We start from the raw sequence: 21,792 nt of genomic DNA on the forward strand, positions 1-21,792 counted from the left end.
TGGAAGAATAAACATTGTTAAAATGTCTATACTACCAACAGCAATCTACAGATTTAATGCAGACACTCTCAAAATACCAACAGCATTTTCACACAACAAAAACAAACAACTGAAAATTTGTATGGATCCACAAAAGACCCCAAAGAACCCAAGCAATCCTGAGAAAGAAAAACAAAACTGGACGTATCACACTTTTGGATTTCAAGTTATATTACAAAGCAGTAGTAATCAAAATAGTATGATACTAGCACAAAACAGACACACAGACCAATAGAACAGAATAGAAAACCCAGAAATGAACCCACAATTATATGGTCAATTAATCTTTGACAAAGGAGGCAAGAATATGCAATATGAAAAAGACAGTCTCTTCAACAAATGGTGTTTGGAAAACAGGACAGCTACTTGCAAAAGAATAAAACTGGACCACTTTCTTATACCATATACAAAAATAAACTCAAAATGGATTAAAGACCTAAATGTGAGACCTGAAGTCATAAAAATCCTAGAGGAGAATATAGGCAATAATTTCTGATATTGGCTGTAGCAACTTTTTTCTAGATATGTCTCCGAGGCAAGGGCAACAAAAGCAAAAATAAACTATTGGGACTACATCAAAATAAAAAATCTCTACACAGCAAAGAAACAACCAACAAATCTAAATGACAAGCTACTGAATGAGAGAAGATTTGCAAACGACATATCTGATAAAGGGTCCAAAAACATAAAAAGAACTTATACAACTCAATACCAAAAAACCAAATAATCCAATTAAAAAATGGGCAGAAGACAGGAACAGACATTTCTCCAAAGAATACATACTGATGGTCAAGAGACATGAAAAGATGCTCAGCATCACTCATCATGAGGGAAATGCAAATGAAAACTACAATGAGACATCACCTCACACATGGGAGAATGGCTAAAATCAAAAACACAAGAAACAAGTGTTGGCGAGAATGTAGAGAAAAAGAACCCTTGTGTACTGTTGGTGAGATTGCAACTGGTAGAGGCACTGTGTAAGATAGTGTGGAAGTTCCTCAAAAAAAAAAAAAAATTAAAAATAGAACTACCCTATGACCCAGTAATCACACTACTATTTATCCAAACACTACAAAAACAAACACTAATTTGAAAGGATATATGCATCATATGTTTATTGCAGCATTCTCTATGACAACGAAATTATGGAAGCCACCCATATGTCCACCAATAGATGAATGGATAAAGAAGAGGTTTTATATATATATATATATATATATATATATATATATATATAATGGAATATTATAAAGCCATAAAAAGAATGACATCTTGTCATTTGCAACAACATGGATGGAGTTAGAGAGTGTAATGCCAAGTGAAATAAGCCAGTAAGAGAAAGACAAATACTATATGATTTCACTCATATGTGGAACTGAAGAAACAAAACAAATGACTAAAGGGGGAAAAAAAAAGAGACAAACCAAGAAACAGACTCTTAACTATAGAGAAAATCAGATGGTTACCGAAGGGGAGGTCAGTGGGGGAATGGGTGAAATGAGCAGAAGGGATTAGGAGTACACTTATCTTGATAAGTATTGAGTAATATATGGAGATGCTGAATCACTATATTGTACACCTGAAACTAATATACCACTGTATGTTAACTACACTGGAATTAAAATAAAAAATAAATAAAAGACAGAATAAGATGGGGCACCCTGGGTGGCTCAGTCGGTTAAGGGCCCAACTATTGATTTTGGCTCAGGTCGTGATCTCAGGGTCATGAGATTGAGCCCCACATTGGGCTCTGCACTGGGCATGGAGCTGCTTAAGATTCTCTCTCTCCCTCTCCCTTTGCCCCTCCCCTGTTTGCGTGCTCTCTCTCTCAGAAAAATAATAAAATAAAATAAAATAAAATAAAATAAAATAAAATAAAATAAAATAAAATAAAATAAAAAAGGGGCCCCTGGGTAGCTCAGTCAGTTAAGCTTCCAACTTCAGTTCAGGTCTGATCTCGCTGTTTGTGGGTTCGAGCCCCACATTGGGCTCTATGGTAACAGCTCAGAGCCTGGAGCCCGCTTCAGATTCTGTGTGTCCCTCTCTCTCTCTGACCTTCTCCCACTCACACTCTGTCTCTCTCTCTTTCTCAAAAATAAACATTAAAAAAAATTGTAAATAAAATAAAAAATAAAAGAGAATAAGATAACAGGCCAATTGATAAAAATAAATAAAAGTTAAAGACAGGATAACTGATGGTTGCTTGGTACAGATAAAAATGCTTGGAACAGGAAGTAGAAAATACAGATATGAAACCCAGACTTACTGCTTACTAACTAATATGAATTGGAACACATATAACTTCAATAAATTTCAATTTCCTCACTTACAGAGTGTCAATAAGATTTATCTTACTAGGGTTGCTTCGAGATTAAATGAGATAATAGTTCTTCAATAAATACAATTCTTGGGGCTCCTGGGTGGCTCAGTCAGTTGAGCCCGACTTTGGCTCAGGTCATGATCTCACAGCTCCTGAGTTCGAGCCCCGCATCCGGCTCTGTGCTGACAGCTCAGAGCCTGGAGGCTGCTTTGGATTCTGTGTCTCCCTCTCTCTCTGCCCCTAACCCACTCACATTCTGTCTCTGTCTCTCTCAAAAAATAAGTAAACATTAAAAAAATTTTTAAAGGGGTGCCTGGGTGGCTCAGTCGGTTAAGCGTCCGACTTCAGCTCAGGTCACGATCTCGAGGTCCGTGAGTTCAAGCCCCGAGTCAGGCTCTGGGCTGATGGCTCAGAGCCTGGAGCCTGCTTCCGATTCTGTGTCTCCCTCTCTCTCTGCCCCTCCCCCGTTCATGCTCTGTCTCTCTCTGTCTCAAAAATAAATAAACGTTAAAAAAAAATTAAAACAGGAGTACTGATGCATAGGGGCACTTGTACCCCAATGTTTATAGCAGCACTCTCAACAATAGCCAAATTATGGAAAGAGCCTAAATGTCCATCAACTGATGAATGGATAAAGAAATTGTGGTTTATATACACAATGGAGTACTAGGTGGCAATGAGAAAGAATGAAATATGGCCCTTTGTAGCAACATGGATGGAACTGGAGAGTGTGATGCTAAGTGAAATAAGCCATACAGAGAAAGACAGATACCATATGTTTTCACTCTTATGTGGATCCTGAGAAACTTAACAGAAACCCATGGGGGAGGGGAAGGAAAAAAAAAAAAAAAAGAGGTTAGAGTGGGAGAGAACCAAAGCATAAGAGACTGTTAAAAACTGAGAACAAACTGAGGGTTGATGGGGGGTGGGAGGGAGGGGAGGGTGGGTGATGGGTATTGAGGAGGGCACCTTTTGGGATGAGCACTGGGTGTTGTATGGAAACCAATTTGACAATAAATTTCATATATTGAAAAAAAATAAAAATAAAAATAAATAAATAAATTAAAATAAAATCATTACAAATAGAAAAAAATTAAAAAAAAATTTTAAATAAATACAATTCTTTCCTTTCATTTTTGCTTCTGACTCCACCTCTATTGTTCTTGAAGGAATTGGTTATAATCCAATTTAGAATCAGCCATCAGAAGCTCTATGATTCTAACAGTTTTGTAATGAGAAGTGGTATACCTGATTTTGAGGATTATCCATGGCCTCTTCCTCTTCCTTTCTCCTCATCAGTCATTTACTATACACTAGCATACTAGAGGGCAGGCAGAAAACCAGAGAGGACACAGTAGATTGCTTATGAAATCTTGCTAAGTTGATAAATTAAGGAATAAATGATGTCAAGTCAAGTAGTTTAGTTATATTTTAAGAGATAAATCAATATGAGTAGACTATAGGACAATCCTAATAATTCCTTCAAGTGGACAGAAAAGTAGCAACTGAAACTTTATGTAGTCACTTCATGAAAAAAAAAAAAATCCAAATTTTATATTCAAAATAACAGAGGCACCTGGGTGGCTCAGTTGGTAGAGCATCTGACTTCGGCTCAGATCATGATCTCGCAGTTTGTGAGTTTCAGCCCCACGTCGTGCCCTGTGCTGACAGTTCAGAGCCTGATGCCTGCTTCGGATTCTGTGTCTCCCTCTCTCTGCCCCTTCCCCGCTCATGCTCTGTCTCTCTCTGTCTCTCAAAGATGAATAAATGTTAAAATTTTTTTTTTATATTCAAAATAATGAACCAGAAGAGAATCCTGGGAGTTAGTGCTAACCATTTTCCACTGACATGTCAATTTCCTCCTATAGGAAAAAGCCTACATGGTTTTGAGTAGCTCAGCGATAAAGGAAATAGAAGTTATTATCCCCTTCGTGAAGAAGGCTGTGGAGCTGGTGCCTCTAAAATACTTAGCCCTGTTCTGTATGCTCCAGTGACAGAAAGACATAATGAAACTGGAGGAGAGCCAGAGAAAAGAAGCCAAATTGGCAGGTAAGAGGAAGACTAGAAGCATTTAAGTTCTTAGAAAAAAGAGTCCTAGATTCTTAGAATTGGAACTATTCTTAGACATCAAATATACCAATTCCTTATGCTTCCAGAATATTCCTGATGAATCATAAATAGTTTAGTTATCAGAGGCCTATGATATGCTGGGGACTGACTAGAATCCTTCCCTTTTTTTTGCAGCCTATGTCCAAATGATCACATCAAATATATCTCAAGTGCATTCACTTCTCTGATATCCACTGCCATCATGCCGGCCCAAGTCATCTTTCTTTCTCATTTCGGCTGCTACAATAGCATTGTAACTGGTTATCCTCTTCTCTGCTCCTCATAACCATGTTCCAACTTCCCAATCCATTGCAACCAGAGTGATTGTAAAACGCAAATTAAATCATGTCATTGGCTTACTTAGGATACTTCAATGATTTTCCATCTACTTCAGGATCAAGTCCAAAGTAATAAACATGGTCCTGAATGATTTGGCTCCTGCCTCCTTTACTAATAGCCCTTAACTTTGCTTTTTCCTTGGCTCACCAAGGTCTGTCCACATTGGCTTCCTTTCAGTTCCTATAAAGCTAAATGCTTTCCCACATAGGACCATCCCATATAACAATAACCACCACCACTACCATTACAGCTAACATTTATCAAATTTTTAGTATGTGATTGGCCCTGTGAGAAGTGCTTTAAGTGCATTATCATATTTAATCCTCACAAGAAACTCCATGAAGTGGTTTTTTCATCCTTTTACTGTTGAGAAAACAATATTCAGAGAAATTAAGGTATTTCTCTAAAGCAAGGTAAGTCCAAAGGTGAAAAGTATGCTATATTGCATATTCCAGTAAAATTCTTTCTCTCTACCCTTCCCTAGCTAGATCATACCATGCTTTATGGTCACAAGTCATATGTCATTTCCTCAAAACAGTCTTCTGTCATTTTCTGGTCTAAATTTGGCACCTGTGTCATAGTCTCTTAAACTTTTCCTCTATAGAATGTATCACAGTTTGTCATTATGTATTTCTTTATATAGTTGTTATTTATTTAATATCGTCAAACCTCCAACAGACTTTAAGTTTCATGAAGGCAAGGATCAGAGGTCCAATAAATGTGAATGAATATAAATATAAAAAGCTGCTGAATACATGATTGAAGAAAGTCATCCAAACATTCTAAGAAGGAGGTGCTGAATCACTCCATGGGAGAGTCTAAGTGTTAGAAATTCTATTAAAATATTTTTGTCTACAAAAAAAGCTGTTCCCTTATAATGTCTATTCACTGATCCTAATTCTGGTCTCTTGACCCATACTGAAAAACTGGATTCTTTTCTCTTTTATACCTCCTTAAATATTTTCAGTCTAGAAAGTTAAAGGCAGAGAAGACTGGCAATTAAGGTGGGATAATTTCAGATTTATTCATAAAAAATAGAATGCTAGAGTGAAGAGGACGAAAGGGTATCTTTTGGAATTCCAGATATATTTAGGGCACATTCACAGCAATTCATTATTTGCCTACACTATATGAATGTAAGAAGAACACAGACCTGAGATATTGATGGGGCTGCTGCTGTTGGCATGCTATCATAAACTGCGTTCTGATGGTATAGATCAAGAAAGAAACAAAACTGGAGGATGTCCAATTAAAGACAATTAAAAGACTTACAGAAAGATTGGGAAAAGTAAAAACTAGCTATTCAATTACCACTAACCTCAGATGTCTCAAAATTACAAGACTTTTGTCAGGAAGTGCGACCATATCTTCCCATAACTCTTGTGAGTTCTGTTTTAACAGAACTCTGGATTAGATGAACTATATTTCTAATATTTTGAAATTAAGAAGATAAAATAAAAGCTGGGGATTACCAAGAGGCAAAAATAAAATATTCTTTAGGCATTACATATTTTTAACTCAATAGAGCCACTAAACTTCTTTTTTAAGTCTTCATCTCCTATCTTGAATGAGAAAGATGGAGCCTCAAATATGAAAAGGCCCTTTTGTTTGACAATATATTTGACACTTAAAACCTTTAGACAACTTGTAGACCAAGTGGCTGTTAAACCAACACGAAACATCCCTAGCTATGGTAAATGACTTGATGGTGAGGGGATCCTTCCACAAAGTATATGCATATCAAATCATCAAGTACACTTTAAATATCTTATAACTTTGTCAACTCTACCTCAATACACTTTGGATTTTGAGATGTAGATTTTGAGTTTGGAGCTCTAGGTTTTAATCTCAGCTCAGCAATTTATTAGCTATGTAACTCTGAACAGGTTTCTTACTGTGCTTCAGTTTCCTCATTTCAAAAACCAGAATAACAAAATGTGTCTTGTCAAATTGTTTGAGAACTGAATGAAATACCACAGTATTAAAAATCACCTAATATTATGCCTGGGATATAGAAAATGATCAATAAATGTTAATTTCTCTCCAATAACAGAAATCCACTCTCTGCCAAAGCACTCCATTTCCTCTTTGGGTAACACTAGCAACGGGTTCTTATGCTATGTGGAACTAGTCCAACATTACCAGGTAAATTACACTTAGAAGTTTAATATAAGATATTATATTAAGAAAAGATGCTCTTCATTGGTATTTTAACTTTGGCTATTAATTCTAGTTTGCATATATTTCTTAAGCGATTTATCACTCTGAAGTGGCAGAATTTAATTTCTTTGAGTGACCTTAGAAAAATATGAGTTACAATTATATTTGAGAAGTCTTGAATGATCTAATTGATATAAATAAATACTCCATTGAAATTTTCCTTCTCAGTAAAAACAAAAACAAGAAATTCTCCTTCTAGTGATTCAGGATTAATTGGTATGGCAATGATCTTTTAAGATTAAATGGAGCTTTCTTATTTTTATTAAGAATAATGACTAAAAATAACAAGGAGGGTGCCTGGGTGGCTCAGTTGGTCGTCTGAGTCTTGGTTTCAGCTCAGGTCATGATCTCACCATTCACAACTTAGAGCCGCATGTAAGGTTCTGTACTGACAGCCAGGAGCCTGCCTGGGATTCTCTGTCTCCCCTCTCTGCCCCTCCCCTGCACGTTCTCTCTCATTCTCTCTCAATCTCTCTCTCTCTCTCTCTCTCTCTCTCTCCCTCCCTCCCCCTTCCTCCTTCTCTCTCTCTCAAAATAAATACATTTAAAAAGAAGAATAACAAAAGATAAGAATATCAGAAACGCATTGCTGTTTTACTACAAGACCAGAAAATATAATTGTTTAGTTACTTAAGATTGCAAAATAACTTTTAAGAAAATTTCATTTTTATCTAAGTCGTAAGATAGGTTAGAGAGAATAGAATTTGCTCATTTAACCTATTAAATGGTACCACTTGCTTTTTGATAACCCAGCACACTTTGTAAATAAACTCACTTGCTTGTATCAATTTACCATTTTATATATGTTACACAGGTTCACTTGTTAGAAAATGTTTTAGCTGGCTTTTCCTAGTGCAGTTAATAAAATTACTGCTAACATAACTGATTCAAATATAACACAAAGCCTCCTACTCCTGCAAATTTAAATGTAAATTTAAACAAGTCAAACTTTTTTTGAGGAAAGAGATTATAATACGCTTTCCAGTATATTACCTCTTAATTTATTCTTTCAAATCTCAAGAAAAATATTTTTAAATTTAGTAACTTTATTAACTATTTTATGGTTTGAGAAGTTGTAGCTTTTTAATAATGAAAAATGTTAAGGTCAAATTTAGATTGAAATGATCAGAACTAAAATTAAAGATCAATTAGAAATAAGAATGCTTCTGAGATTATAAGTATATTGGACAAAAATAACAGTAACTGCATTTCCCCTCATTTCTCTTGTATAGTAGAGTTTGTCTGTCATAACACAAGTGAGTTTAAATTTGTAGGAACTATGAATTTTATATTCTGAATTTTATAACCATAGGTGGTGGTTAATGTGACTCGTAAACATGCTTACAGATGATGAAAAAAAAAAAATAAAAGAGCATAAAATAAGCTTACTGTTTCACCAATCTTCCCAACGTTTCCTTGATCTCCTACTTCTCCCTGTTGATAAATAATGTAAAGCTGTAAAAATAATTATTTTTCAAACAAGATCACTCATGACATTGCTTCCATTTTCATTTTTAATGTAATTAGTCAAAAGGTAAAAAAAAAAAAAAAAGGTAAAACTTAGTTCATCAAAACTCTGTGATGGTATACCTGGGGAATGTCATCTTTCCACTCCTTCTGTTCAAATGGTATTTACCTATTTTCTTAAATTACATGCTTCGATTTATGACTTTTAATAACTTTTAAAACATGCAAATAAGTTTTAAAATGAAATATTTGTTGAGGTGTACCCTGTAAGGGGCAGAGTGATAAGGGCTGTGGAAGATATTAAGAAGAATAAAAATAAAGCCTTTGCCCACAGGAAAGTGCTATTTGTTTCAGGGGAAAGGATCTCACAATGCGAGGCAGAATACAGGCAACAATTAAGTGGTAAGAGAGTTCATAGGGGCTTGCACACTGTGGGCTGAGAAAGCTGGCACTAGCTTCACTGGGGAAGGAGTGTATATTCATTCATAACCTTAATTAGAGTCTATAGTCTCTTAACACTCTGAAAAGTCTAAGCTTTTCACCAATCGTTTGGTCGCAAACTTGACCTAACCTGAATTTATTTTGTAGCAAAGCTCGATTTGATCTGAGTGAGGCTACTCATAGTCTTGCTTATTTTAATTAATGTGAACATCCTTATGTTTCACCACAGAAATATTAGTGTTTCTAACTATGGTGTGCTTCCCATACCCTGCTGGCAACGTTAAGTAAAATATAATATACGCACCATGTTATCTTGTGATAATTCAAATAGCAATGATTTCAGATAATAGATCATAAAACTGTGTTTGAGTTGGGCCCTGAAGAACAGGTGATACTTCACCAGTGATAAGAAAGGTCCATTTTTGGTATGAAAGGTAGAAGATTAAATTCAGGGTGCCACATATAATCTGACAGGAATGTAATCTTATTTATAGAAATAGGAAATTAAACCATCAATTTCTGTTTAAAAATTGGTAATTACAATTCAGTGTGGAATAGTAAAATGTTAAACTGCAATAAACAATATGTAGCCACTAATGACATACAGAGAGCTACTAAGCATTGAAATTGGCTGGTGGGACCTGAAAAGTAATGTAAATATAAAATACACCCTAGATATTAAGCACTTTGTACCAAAAAATAATATATCTCGTTAATAATTTTAATATTGATCCCATGTTGAAATGATAATATTTTCATATCTTGGGTTAACTAAAATATATTACTAAAATTAATCTCACTTGTCTCGTTTTACTTTTATATTGTGGCTCACATGTGTGATTCATCTTATATACTCTATTTGATAGTGCTGATTTTAAGCACTAAAACCTAGTATTCACATGAGTAACCAATTTGAAATAATTTTTTAAAGACTATGCAAATTTTCATTTCATTTCTATATGCATACATTAAACTGTAAACACTGGAGCACTGTAGTAGTTTGTAAACCCTAGTTTTGACTGACAATTCACTAGATGGCTTTTATAAAACATTTGTGGCAGAATAATATATAGATTATTGATTTCCTTGTATTTCCCCCTCCTTATCCAATACCCCTCTCAAATTCTAAGGGAGATGGACAGTTTATGCTCTTTAGTCTTAGGGGAGGTTTGTGTTAACAGGTAGAAAGCAGAAGTCAGTTGCAGATTACCTGCATACCTGCTTTAGTTTTCAGAGAGCCTGAAGTTAGGAGGTGAGTTGTCTTTGAGGGCAACAAGAGAGAGAGGAATATTTCCCCAGGCCTAGGGAGAGAACAGAGATCCTAGGGTTCTGTAAAAGGTGGTATGACCCTTAACCAACTCCCAAGTGCTCCCTCCAGGAGTGTCAGCATCCCTCAAGGGAATGCCAGGTTCTGGTCAATAGCTATATTACGCACCAAGACTAAAATTTCAGGGACAAATACAAGGAGCAGGACATCAAAGAACTCCTTTATCTCCTGGCCCTGCAGATGCTGGCATGATTCTAGGAAGGAGGCAGGATGTCAACATGATTAAGATTCAGTTTCTTGCCAGTTTAACTAGATGGTAGCTCACAGGTGGAATTTTTAGAGCTATTGGACAGTACAGAGATTAATCTTAGTCAAGGAGAAATAAGCTTTCTGTTGATAAATATCATGCTTCCATTTTTTGTATAACTGGAAAGTCAGGTACACATATCCTCCCCAGGATAATTTCAGCCACAGGCAGACAAGCTGATACATTAGAAAATATTTTAGCTCATATTTCTTTATTAAGTAACCTAAAAAAATATTGTTTGGCTTTTCCTTAGATTCTAGTATCACGAAAATAACTAGTTTCATATAAATGATGAATTCTAACTAAGAAATTTAGCTATAGTGCTGTAAAGTTTTTTAATTTTTCCTTAAATTTTAATTTTTTTAATGTTTATTTTTAAGAGAGAGAGAGAGAGAGAGAGAGAGAGAGAGAGAGAACGAGAGGGGAGGGGCAGAGCGAGGGAGACACAGAATCTGAAGCAGGCTCCAGGCTCCCAGCTGTCAGCACAGAGCCCGATGCGAGGCTTTAACTCACGAACCGCGAGATAATGACCTGAGCTGAAGTTGGACGCTTAACCAAATGAGCCACCCAGGTGCCCCAAATTTTTCCTTAAGTTTTAAATTTGTATAAATTGGGGTGCCTGGGTTGCTCAGTCAGTTATGCGTCCGACTCTTGATATCAGCTCAGGTAGTGATCTCACGGTCGTGGGACTGAGCCCAGTGTCGAGCTCCATGCTGAGCATGGAGCCTACTTGGGATTCTCTCTCTCCCCCTCCCCTGATCATACATGCTCTCTCTCTCTCGCTCGCTCTCTCTCTCTCTCTCTCTCTCTCTCTCAAAAATAAATAAATAAATAAACATGAAAACAATTGTATAAATCACCAGTTCTTATGAGCTAGTTTCTTTTAGTTCTTAGTGTTATACATATAACCTGCTGCATGGCTTTATATTTGTTGGTGTTCAAGTCATTCAAAACTTGGAAACAAGGCAAAAAAGTAGGTGACCCATCCTTTCAGTGACAGTAAGTGGTGAAGGCCACCCCAGTGACTATCTAGGCAATGTACTTAGAATCACTGTAATTGCTTAAAGGACCCAGACTATGCAATGTAAATTATATATTATGTATATGTAAATTATATATTATGTATATGTAAATTATATATTATGTATATGTAAATTATATATATATATATATTATATATGTAAATTATACATCTATATAATATATAGGTAAGGGTTCCTGGTGGCTCAGTTGGTTAAGGGTCTGACTCTTGATTTTGGCTCAGGTCATGACCTCATGGTTCATGGGTTTGAGCCCTTCAGTCAAGCTCTGTGCTGACAGTGTGGAGGCTGCTTGAGATTCTCTGCCTCCCTCTCTTCTGCCTCTTCCCTGCTTTCTCTCTCTCTCTCTGTCAAAAATAAATAAACAGAACACACACACACACACACACACACACACACACACACACATATATATGTTTAGTGAAGTTATATTAACTTGTAGATTTCTGTCCAGTGAAATGAACAGTTGGGGCCCCCAAATTGTGGTTTATTCTCCTGTATCTACCCACAAACTTTAACATCTCTTTTTTCAATTGCGTATCTATTCAAATAAAGATACATATATAAACACAGTCACAGTCATAAATATTTATAGATAGATATATAGATATTGATATAAAGCTATATGGCTTCTCAAATGCTATTTGAGCCAGTTTTAACATGTTACTGGTTTCCTCATTAATAAGTTGAATAGAATCTTTGACAGGTGTTCATATTATATTTTTATTAAAGTCATCATTTAAAATTTTTGAAAACTATACTTTACAACTGGTAATAAGTCAGCCACTTTACCTTTAAGCCTTCTGGTCCTGGTTCACCTGAATACCCCTTTTGACCTGGTTTTCCCTAGAAGAGAACAGAAAAAAAAAGGAGTTAACATTTAATTATTTTCATTTTTAGAAGTTTCCAAACATTTATGTAATTCAGACCATTCTATGAGATGAAATACTTCAAAATTATTTGATAAGTGTATTTTATCATACGCATTAGCCATGGGTATGGCTACAGTGTTTAACAGTTTACGATATGCCCAGCACAGTTCTAGGGGTGGGGGCTGGAAGAGTGCATGAAGCATACCTCTCCTACATAGAGCTTACATTCTAATAAGGATGATATAATATTAAAAAAAATAAGTAAAACATATAGTATCTTAGGTAGTGATAAAAGTGAAGGACACAAAGTAAAGCAAGGGAGGGAGATATCAACTGCTGTGGGGGTTTTGTTCAAATTTTTAATAGGAGTTCTCTGAGAAGGTGGTAATTGAGTAAAGACTTAAAGGGACAAGTTATTTGGCTATCTGAAGAAAGTGTATTCCAAGCAGAGGAAAAGAGCATGTGCAAAGGCCCTGAGGCAAGAATGTGACTGGTGTGTTGAAGAAACTATGAAACCATGAAAAGTCAATGAAGCTGGAACAGAGTAATAGGAAAAGATCAGTAGAAGATGAGGTCAAAGAAAGGAATGGGGAATGGGAAGCCAGGTCATGTAGGGCCTGGTAGGTTATAGTAAGGGATTTGCCTTTTACTCTGAATGAAGCATGAAGCCTTAGAAAAGCTTTGAGGAAAGAAGTGTAATTATCTATGCTTTAACAAGATCACTTGGATGCAAGAGCAGAAGCAGGCAGTCCAAAGAGGGCTGAAATAACCTGAGCAAAAGATGACAGTGGCATAGGTAGTAAGAGAGAAGGTTGTGAGAAGTGGTAAAACTGTGTATATAGTTTGAAGGCAGGGATTACAGGATTTGCTCACAGACCGTGTGTAAAATGTTGGAGAAGGAGAAGAGTCAAGAATAAATTCAAGATGTTAATCTGAGTAAGGGACTAAATGAAATGGAGAAGACTGTAAGAAGAAAGGTTTGGAGGGTAAATTGGGAGCTCAGTATTGGACACTGCTATTTGATAGTCTTGTCAGATACCTAAGTGCAGAGATCGTCTGATAGTTTTACATGCCCAGAGGTTCAGAGGGTAGAAAAATTCTGATTTAAACGTATGATTTTGGAACTCACCAGCATTTTGATGGGATTTAAAGCCATAAGACTTGACCAGCTTATCTGGTCCAGTGTAAATAGAAAAGAGAATAAGTCCACAAATCAAACCACTCCAAAATTTTAGAATTTGAAGAAATGAGGAAAATATGCAAATTTCCTACCAGAGAGTTAGGAGGAAGACCATGCAAGTGAAGAAAGTGCTTCCAGGAGGAGAGTGTGATCTTGTCCAATTCTGAAGATTATTGAGTAACATGACGACTAAAAAATGACCATTGAATTCCACAATATAGAAGTCACTGATGACCTTAATGAGATGATTTGTTTTGGAGTAGTGGGGACCAGAATGGTTTCAGCAGACAGCGTGAGGAGAAAAAATGGAAAGAGCATGTATAAACAATAATTTTTTTAAAGTTTATTTATTTTGAAAGAGAGAGAAAGAGAGAGAGACTGAGAGTGCAGGGGAAGGGTAGAGAGAAAGGGAAAGACAGAAAATCTCAAGCAGGCTCCGTGCTGTCAGTGCAGAGCCCAATGTGGGGCTCAAAACCATGAACCATGAGACAATGACCTGAGCCAAAACCAAGAGTTAGACGCTTAACCGATCGAGCCACCCCAGGGCCCCGACAATAAAATTGAGTATTTTTACTGAAGAGGGAAGGTGAAAAAGGTAACACCTGGAAGAAAACCTGGGATCAATATAAGTTTTGTGTTTTGTTTTTAAGCTGGAAGAAATAATAACATCTTTATTTTCTGATGGAACTGATCCATTAGAGAGAACAAAGTTATGATGCAGGAGAAAGTGGGAATAAGTAGGCAAGAGAATAAGATATGTAGCAAACAAGTAGAAGTTTGACCTTAGCTAGAAAAATGGCTGTTCATTCACAATAACAGGAGAGAAGGCAGAGTCAATGGCATAGATACAGAGAGGTGGGTAGAAGCAATACTAGAAACTAGAAAAAGAGTATGGAAATAGAATTCAGAATGCAGTCAAAGGGATAATGTAGTGTTTTAAGCATGATGAGGAAGGATGTGAGGTTATGAGGGAAGTAGGAATAATGGAAAGACAACAGGATCGATGGGTTAAAATTCTTATTGGGACTGTGGGACTAGTTATAAGAGAAAATGTACTAGAAAGAAAGGAGATTATGGTTGGAGAGTGAGAAGTTTGAAACTGAAAATAAGGAGAAGCTGGTATTATTGGTAATGACAAGGTAAAGGTTATGACCACAGCAGTTAGTACCTAAAGAGAGCAGAGAATAAGATCACTGCAGGAGAGGATGTCAAGTCCTAGATATTGGGTAGATCAATCTACAGTATGTGGTTTCTAGTACTTAACAACTGATATCTGATTATACAAAATTTGATGGAAAAGTGTGTGGGGAGATTGTTAAATATAATACTAATTTATAATACTTGCCAGGGATTATAGATTTGCATTTTGTTATTCCTATCCATTAACAAATACTTCCCTATTGTTCTTTCTTAAAACAAAACAAACAATTCTCCAGCTTTCATTGTATTTTGACTACATACAAAAACTTTAGTAACTTTAAAATTATATTTAGGACTTCTATGCAAAAAGTTGTTCTAATTTTTACCTCTACCTTGCTTGAAATTGTCTAGTGCTTTCCTACCAAGCACAAAGTAAAGAATAAAAAACATCTTATTACTCTTAAGTGTCAATTGCTCTGTAATCAATTTGCAGATATAGGAGAAGAAATGTAATTAAGAGTCTAAATTATTAGATTAGTCTATGATATTTACAGAAAGAATTTTGAGTAATACACTTCATTCACATTGTTTTGGAAAAAGCCTTAGCAAGAATATTTCTTTCATCTTTAGTAATGTAATACTCAGACATTATAGTAATTAAGAAGTAGTTATACATCATCTCTACATTACAGAAGGAATCTCACTGGAATCTGTATCAGCCCATTTATAATCTCTTTGAATTCAAGAAATTCAGAGCATCAGGGCTGGAGTCATCACTTTGGGTCCTATTTAAATTTTGTCATATCAGCTTTCTCTTGAGCATGTAATGCTTGAGCATGTAATAGTAAATTAAAGACTTATTTTAATATTTTAAAAAAATGTGGACAATGTCTTGCAGGGTTGTTTTCCAGATTAGAGATGATTCATATAACATACTTAGAGCAATACTAGGCTTAAATTGATCTGAAACCAATGGAAGCGACAATAGTAATAAATATTAAGACTCAGTAGATAAGATGCAATCATGGCTCTCCTGAGTTCTAGAGAAGTAAATTTTAAATGAGCACATTTTAAAAGGTGCAAAACAAAAAAAATTACTGTCTCCTTAAATGTAAAAATGTTTTAAGAACCTGTATATTATGATGTTTCTCATAAGAAAGAGATGTAGTTCATGTGAGTCTAATGATTCCTCTTAAAATAAATGTGATAGACACACCTTAAGTATCTCATGATAATGTAAGTTTTGGTCACGAATGCCCAAATTCTTAAATAACTTATTTTCAGAACTTGAAAACAGGCCATTCGTATATTACTACACAATATTAACTGAAGAAAAAGTTGACAGAAAATGCATCTTATTTAACTTTCCATAATTTTACTGGCACACTTAGACAACAGAAATTTCCAGAACATCATTAAAATGGCTAAGGCATTTAGCTTTCTATTACATTTTGAGAAAATTTATAAATAATTAGCTCAAATTACTAAGACCATAAAACCACTGTCAGAACAAGTAAATATGCAGTACGCATAATATCATTTAAAATATCCCTGGAAAATTCCAGGTATAGGCTTATATTATTTGGAGGGATTGTATGCTTATAGTATGTTTTTTTCCTTTGTTACAACTTAAAATTTGGTGCTATTAAAAGACATTCACATAACAGTTGTTTTAAGAGAAGCACTTTTTGAAGAGTATTTATATGATACTTACTCTTGGTCCCAGTTCTCCAAAGAGTCCAACTGGTCCTTCTTCTCCCTTAGATAAAAATCAGAATATTTCATGGCCTGAAATAAGTACTTAAAAATGTAACCACTTATTCTATTTATTCTGAAACCTGAAACTCACTCTGAGATGTGACGAAAATAAAGCTGTGGCTTGTTTGTATTTTAGAACTGTATCATCCCATAACGTTTTAATTTTTTCAGTTACAACACCACATCTACTCTAAGGGATACCTGTACTATTTGACTGTTTTTAAATTGGTAGATGATAAAAGTAATATATAGAAAATTGAGAACGAATAAGAGTAAAAGTGATTAGGGTATCCATCACAAAATCAGGATATCTGACAAGGGGCTAATATCCAAAACATAAAAGGAACTTATACGACTCCATACCAAAAGCCAAAAAAATCCAATTAAAAAATGGGCAGAGGACCTGAAGAGACATTTTTCCAAAGAAGACATACAGATGGCCTGGAGACATATGAAAAGATGCTCATCATCCCTGGTCATGAAGAAAATGCAAATAAAAATCACAGCGAAGATTAACAATCACTGAGATCATAAATTAAGGATAACCTTTACCTTCTTGGGCTCAGTATCTCTCCCACTCAATTAAGTTCTGAATAGATGGAAATTAATATCCATTGGTATATTAAAATATTATTGGCAAAGAATGTTTGCTCTTGGTACATTTTAATACTTCATTCATTTAATAAATATAGTTTTGATTCTTAGTTCTGTTTTAAGGCATAGAGATATAAAGGTATATCAGATCCTACCCAAATGGAGCTTAATGTCTACAGCTTTCTTTAGACTAACTTATAAATCCAATGTCCTTGGGATCAAACCAGTTATAATGTCATAAAATATAAAATCTTGTGTATTCTTCTAGGATCAAAAAATGTATAGATAATCAAAAAATAATTTTTATACATTATTCTTAAAGAGAATTAAAAAGCAATAAATGTTTATTATATTTATTGACATTTTCTAAATATACTGACTTTTCACCTTTAAATAAAAAGTTGATATTACCATATCTGAGTAGCATACACAGACCTATCTAGCTTCATATATTCTACTTTATTTATTTGATCAACGAACATTTTTCTCAATTCACAATTCAATTAAAATAAAATTTCTTGGGTCACAAATATAAAATAGACACAAATAGTAAATATACATCCAAGTACATATGAGGGAGATTCTAGCTCACATTCCTCAGACATTCCATGGAGATCACTGGCATAAATTACTTAATGAATTCACAACACTGAAAATGATTCCAAATCCCATTTCATAACTGCCAGTGTAAAATGGTAACTTAAAAAATCCTGTACGGCAAAAATTGTCCACACTAAAGCAATGTTTTCTTTAAGCAAAAAATAAAGTCCAAGGAAAAATAAAAAGGGAATACTTGAACTAAAACAATTGCTGACTGAGGTATTTATTTTTTCCATACCTGAGGTCCTTTGAGACCAGGAGGTCCTGGAGGTCCCCTATTTCCAAGGAGTCCCTATAAAAGAAAATAAGCACAAGCAAGAAAAACTTCAGCTCAATTAATATTTTCCAATCAGCATTAATCTGGATATGGGCAATACAATTTGGTACCATTCTTTTCCCATTATGAAGTTATCAAATTGGGTCAGAGGGTAAGTGACCAAAAAGTATAGAGTATCTAAAAAATTGGGAAATGTAGTAAACTTATTCTTTAAAAATATGCTATCATTCAAATAATCTGCTCAGTATGTTTCTCTTCAACCAGACACAACCAGACACTCAGAAAAAGTACTTCTAAATTTAAAGCAATGGATCCTGGGGCACCTGGGTGGCCCAGTCAGTTGAGCTTCTGACTTCAGCTCAGGTCATGATCTCGCAGTTCACGGGTTTGAGCCCCCGCGATAGGCTCTGTGCTGACCGCTCAGAGTCTGGAGCCTGCTTTAGATTCTGTGTCTCCCTCTCTCTGCCCCTCCCCTGCTCTTGCTCTCTCTCTCTCTCACTCTCAAAAATAAAGTAAAAAATAAACATTAAAAAAAAAAGCAATGGGTCCAATTGTTAATTTGATAATAGTACAACAAATACATAATACAGTATCCACAATGTCTAAAAACAGATGGAAGAGATATATGCTGTTTTAATATCCGTTAAGAGACTAGCAGAATCTAGAACACATTATTTGCACTAAATGTTCTTCAGTTTATTTCCCTTCTTAATACAAGCTGGCAAAAAGAGGAATTTGCAGAAGAAAGTAACAATCTGAATGTGATTAGCAATTTCACGATTAAAAGAAATCTGTTGTTACTCAAAATGCATGCTATTAAAAATCAAATGCTCTGAATAAAAATTCAGCAAAGTCACTTAAAAAAATCTTTCTACTTCAGAAAACACCCTATACTATCTATTTAACATGGTGACATTTTTCTTATTCAGTTCTGTTCCTCTAACTATTCAATGTGTCAGCAAAGTTTTAAGTAAATCTCTTTTAAAAACTACCTTCTGCATTATTGCTTTTAGTGATATAACCATTCAAAGATTTTATCTAATTTTTAAATGTAGTAAATAACTATGCCAAATAGCAAATCTATCCAGGTAGCTTTAATCATTTGTTCTGGAATGCAGCAAAGTGACAAACTGCACTAAAATCTTGTCTTCACATTATGCCTTGCTCTATCTTTGCTAAATTGCAACACATTCACATTATGCCTTGCTCTATCTTTGCTAATTGCAATCAAAAGGTGAAAAACTCTTTGTCAGTTTAAAAGTCTACAATACATTATCACAGGCTTATTATGTACATGGCGCCATTGGAGAAACTGCATGACCTCAGGCAATAACTTAACATTTTTGTGCAGCTCTCTTATTTTTCATTGGAAGAGATGGATTAGATTATTGAAATGGGTGTATGTTGTTGTATGCAAGTCCAACATACATTTGTTTTTTTTTGTTTTTTTTGTTTTTTTTTTCAGGCAAAAGCATCCTAATTTTACTTAGGGAATCGCTTTCTCCCCACTCAGCCCACACGATTTGAAGGGAGGTGAGTCCATCCCTGACTAAATTTGAGGGTGGACATGTGACATGTACCTAAGTCAGCCAGCATATTCTACACCCCCAGAAACAGTGATTGGTTCAGTAATGAGCCAGAAACCCACCTCAGCCTAACTAAAGGAAATTCTGGACTACATTGGAACAGTTGGGAATAGCATTAAGGATGATGGGAAATCAGGAAGGAGAGAGAGCCTGAGAATGAAATCCATAAATTAACACATGAAGAGAGCAGGAGTAATTGGATTCTAATGATATTGTTTGGGGTCCTGGATTTAGTTGTTTGAATTCCTAAACTTTGCTCATATTTATATAATCATGTTTAAGTTGCATTTTCATTACTTACAACTGAAAGAATTCTGACTGATACAATGATGTCTAACTCTTTAGTATCCAAAACATTCTTCAAGATCTCTAAGTGATAGGTTTTAAGTATTTAGACTGACAGAAGGTATGGAATCAATGCTATGATATTTAAGTTCCAACACAGGACAGCTAATGCTTAACTATTTAATTAATTCTTCATTCATTTTTCATCCAACATTTATTAATTTTCTATGTGTAAGGTATAATAAATAGCACATTAGACCCTGAGTATACAAATACAAATGAAACACAGCTCCTATTCTCAATGAATTCCTAATTTATTATTGATGATGGCACTTTAAAATAAAAAATAGTACATAAGAATTGTAATTGAAGTAGAAGTAAAGTATAATGGGAACTTAGACGAAAGAGAAACATCTTCTCTGGGAGAGTCAGAAAGTTTGTAATATTTGCAAATAATTTTTTGCTGAGTTATGATCGGCTAACAAAGCCGATCATTTTTTTTATGGCATAAAAAAAGCAGACACTAAGAATCTATTACCAACTCCTGGGGCTCAAAAGACATTGATGAATATACAAGTTTAGATTAGTGTGTATGTGTAAGAAACGGACTCAGCTCCATATCCAGGGTGTAACTAGCTGATGGCTGAGCGATAAAAGAAAACTAAGTTCCCTTATTCTCTCATTGCAGCTTTTTACCCTGCATAGGTGGTATTACTGACCAAGAAACAAAAAGTAACTCTCTCAGGGAAGCAGATAAATCCAGAGTCTTTTTTCCTTTCTCTTCCAAGACCAATTTACAATCTTAAAAAAATTATAAAGGCAGAATTAAAAAAAATACTAGTTATATGCTGTTTATTAGAAACACAACTAAAACAAAAATACGGGGAGATTTAAAGTTCAAAAAAGTAGAAAAAGATATGCAAGAGATTCACCAGCTCAAAAAAGCTGAAATAATCATATTAGTGTTACATATGATAGACTTCAAGGTAAGACAGATTATTAGAGTTAAGAGGGTCACTAAATAATGATAAAAGGCTACGTTCACCAGGAAGAGATGAAAAACTCTCAATTTTTATGCAACTAATAAATTCCACTACATGAAGTAAAAGTTGATAGATAAAGATAAATTGAGTAATCTAATGTTAGACAGGGAAATTTTAACACATTTCTCAGAAATTACTAGATCTTGGCAGATAAAAATCAGGAATAGAGAAGACTGAAATAGCAAAGTGACCAATCTTGATCTAATGGCCATATGTAAAACACTGAATCCCCAAGTTGGAGTTTACAAAGTCTTTACAAACACACATGGAAGATTTGTGAAAAGTAATCTCAAGAAAGAAATAAGGCCATAAATGTGTATCAACAGTTGCATCAATCACAAAATTGCAGTACATCTACATAGTGTGTTACTATATAGCAGTAAAAATAAATAAGCTGTAATTACATTCATCAGCCTAGAATATATGGGAAAGAAAAGACTGAGTGGCAGGGGCAAGTCACTGAAGATTTAATGTACTATGGTTCTATTTATATTAATTTCCAAAACAAGCAAAACAACACATTGGTAAAAGTGTGGCAAAAGTATGGTAAAAGTATGGCAAATACAAGGGAGTTGTTATCTATAAATGCAAGAAGGGAAGTGAGGGATACTTGAGAAACTTACAATGGTCTAATTCTTAACATTAATACAGTTTGTGTTATTGTCATTGTTTAAATTGTGCACGTCTCATATTTATCATGTTAAACAAACAAATTCTTTTTTTTTTTAATTTAAAATAGAATCTGAAGTCGAGTCTGGATATGGATTTCAGCTCTGAAGCTTACTAGGGCTATAACCTGAGTTTCCTTATCTGTAGAATAATGTTACCATCATCATCATGAAGTTGTTACAATAAATAAAAGGGTACCTTGAATATAACAGAGACTCAATAAATATAGTTTTCTT

General features: G+C 34.8%; 1 protein-coding gene across 1 annotated transcript in view; it reads right to left on the reverse strand.

Annotated features, from left to right (window-relative positions):
- The window catches only part of COL24A1 (collagen type XXIV alpha 1 chain), a 404,395-nt gene that overhangs the window by 210,109 nt on the left and 172,494 nt on the right, over positions 1-21,792 (reverse strand). The window contains exons 21-24 of the mRNA XM_042952735.1: positions 17,935-17,988; positions 16,459-16,503; positions 12,345-12,398; positions 8,420-8,464 (exon numbers count right to left, since the gene is read on the reverse strand). Of these exons, the coding sequence (XP_042808669.1) occupies positions 8,420-8,464; positions 12,345-12,398; positions 16,459-16,503; positions 17,935-17,988 (198 nt within the window). The remainder of the gene's footprint in view (positions 1-8,419; positions 8,465-12,344; positions 12,399-16,458; positions 16,504-17,934; positions 17,989-21,792) is intronic.

This window comes from Panthera leo, chromosome C1, assembly GCF_018350215.1.
Source record: "Panthera leo isolate Ple1 chromosome C1, P.leo_Ple1_pat1.1, whole genome shotgun sequence".
NCBI lineage: Eukaryota > Metazoa > Chordata > Mammalia > Carnivora > Felidae > Panthera > Panthera leo.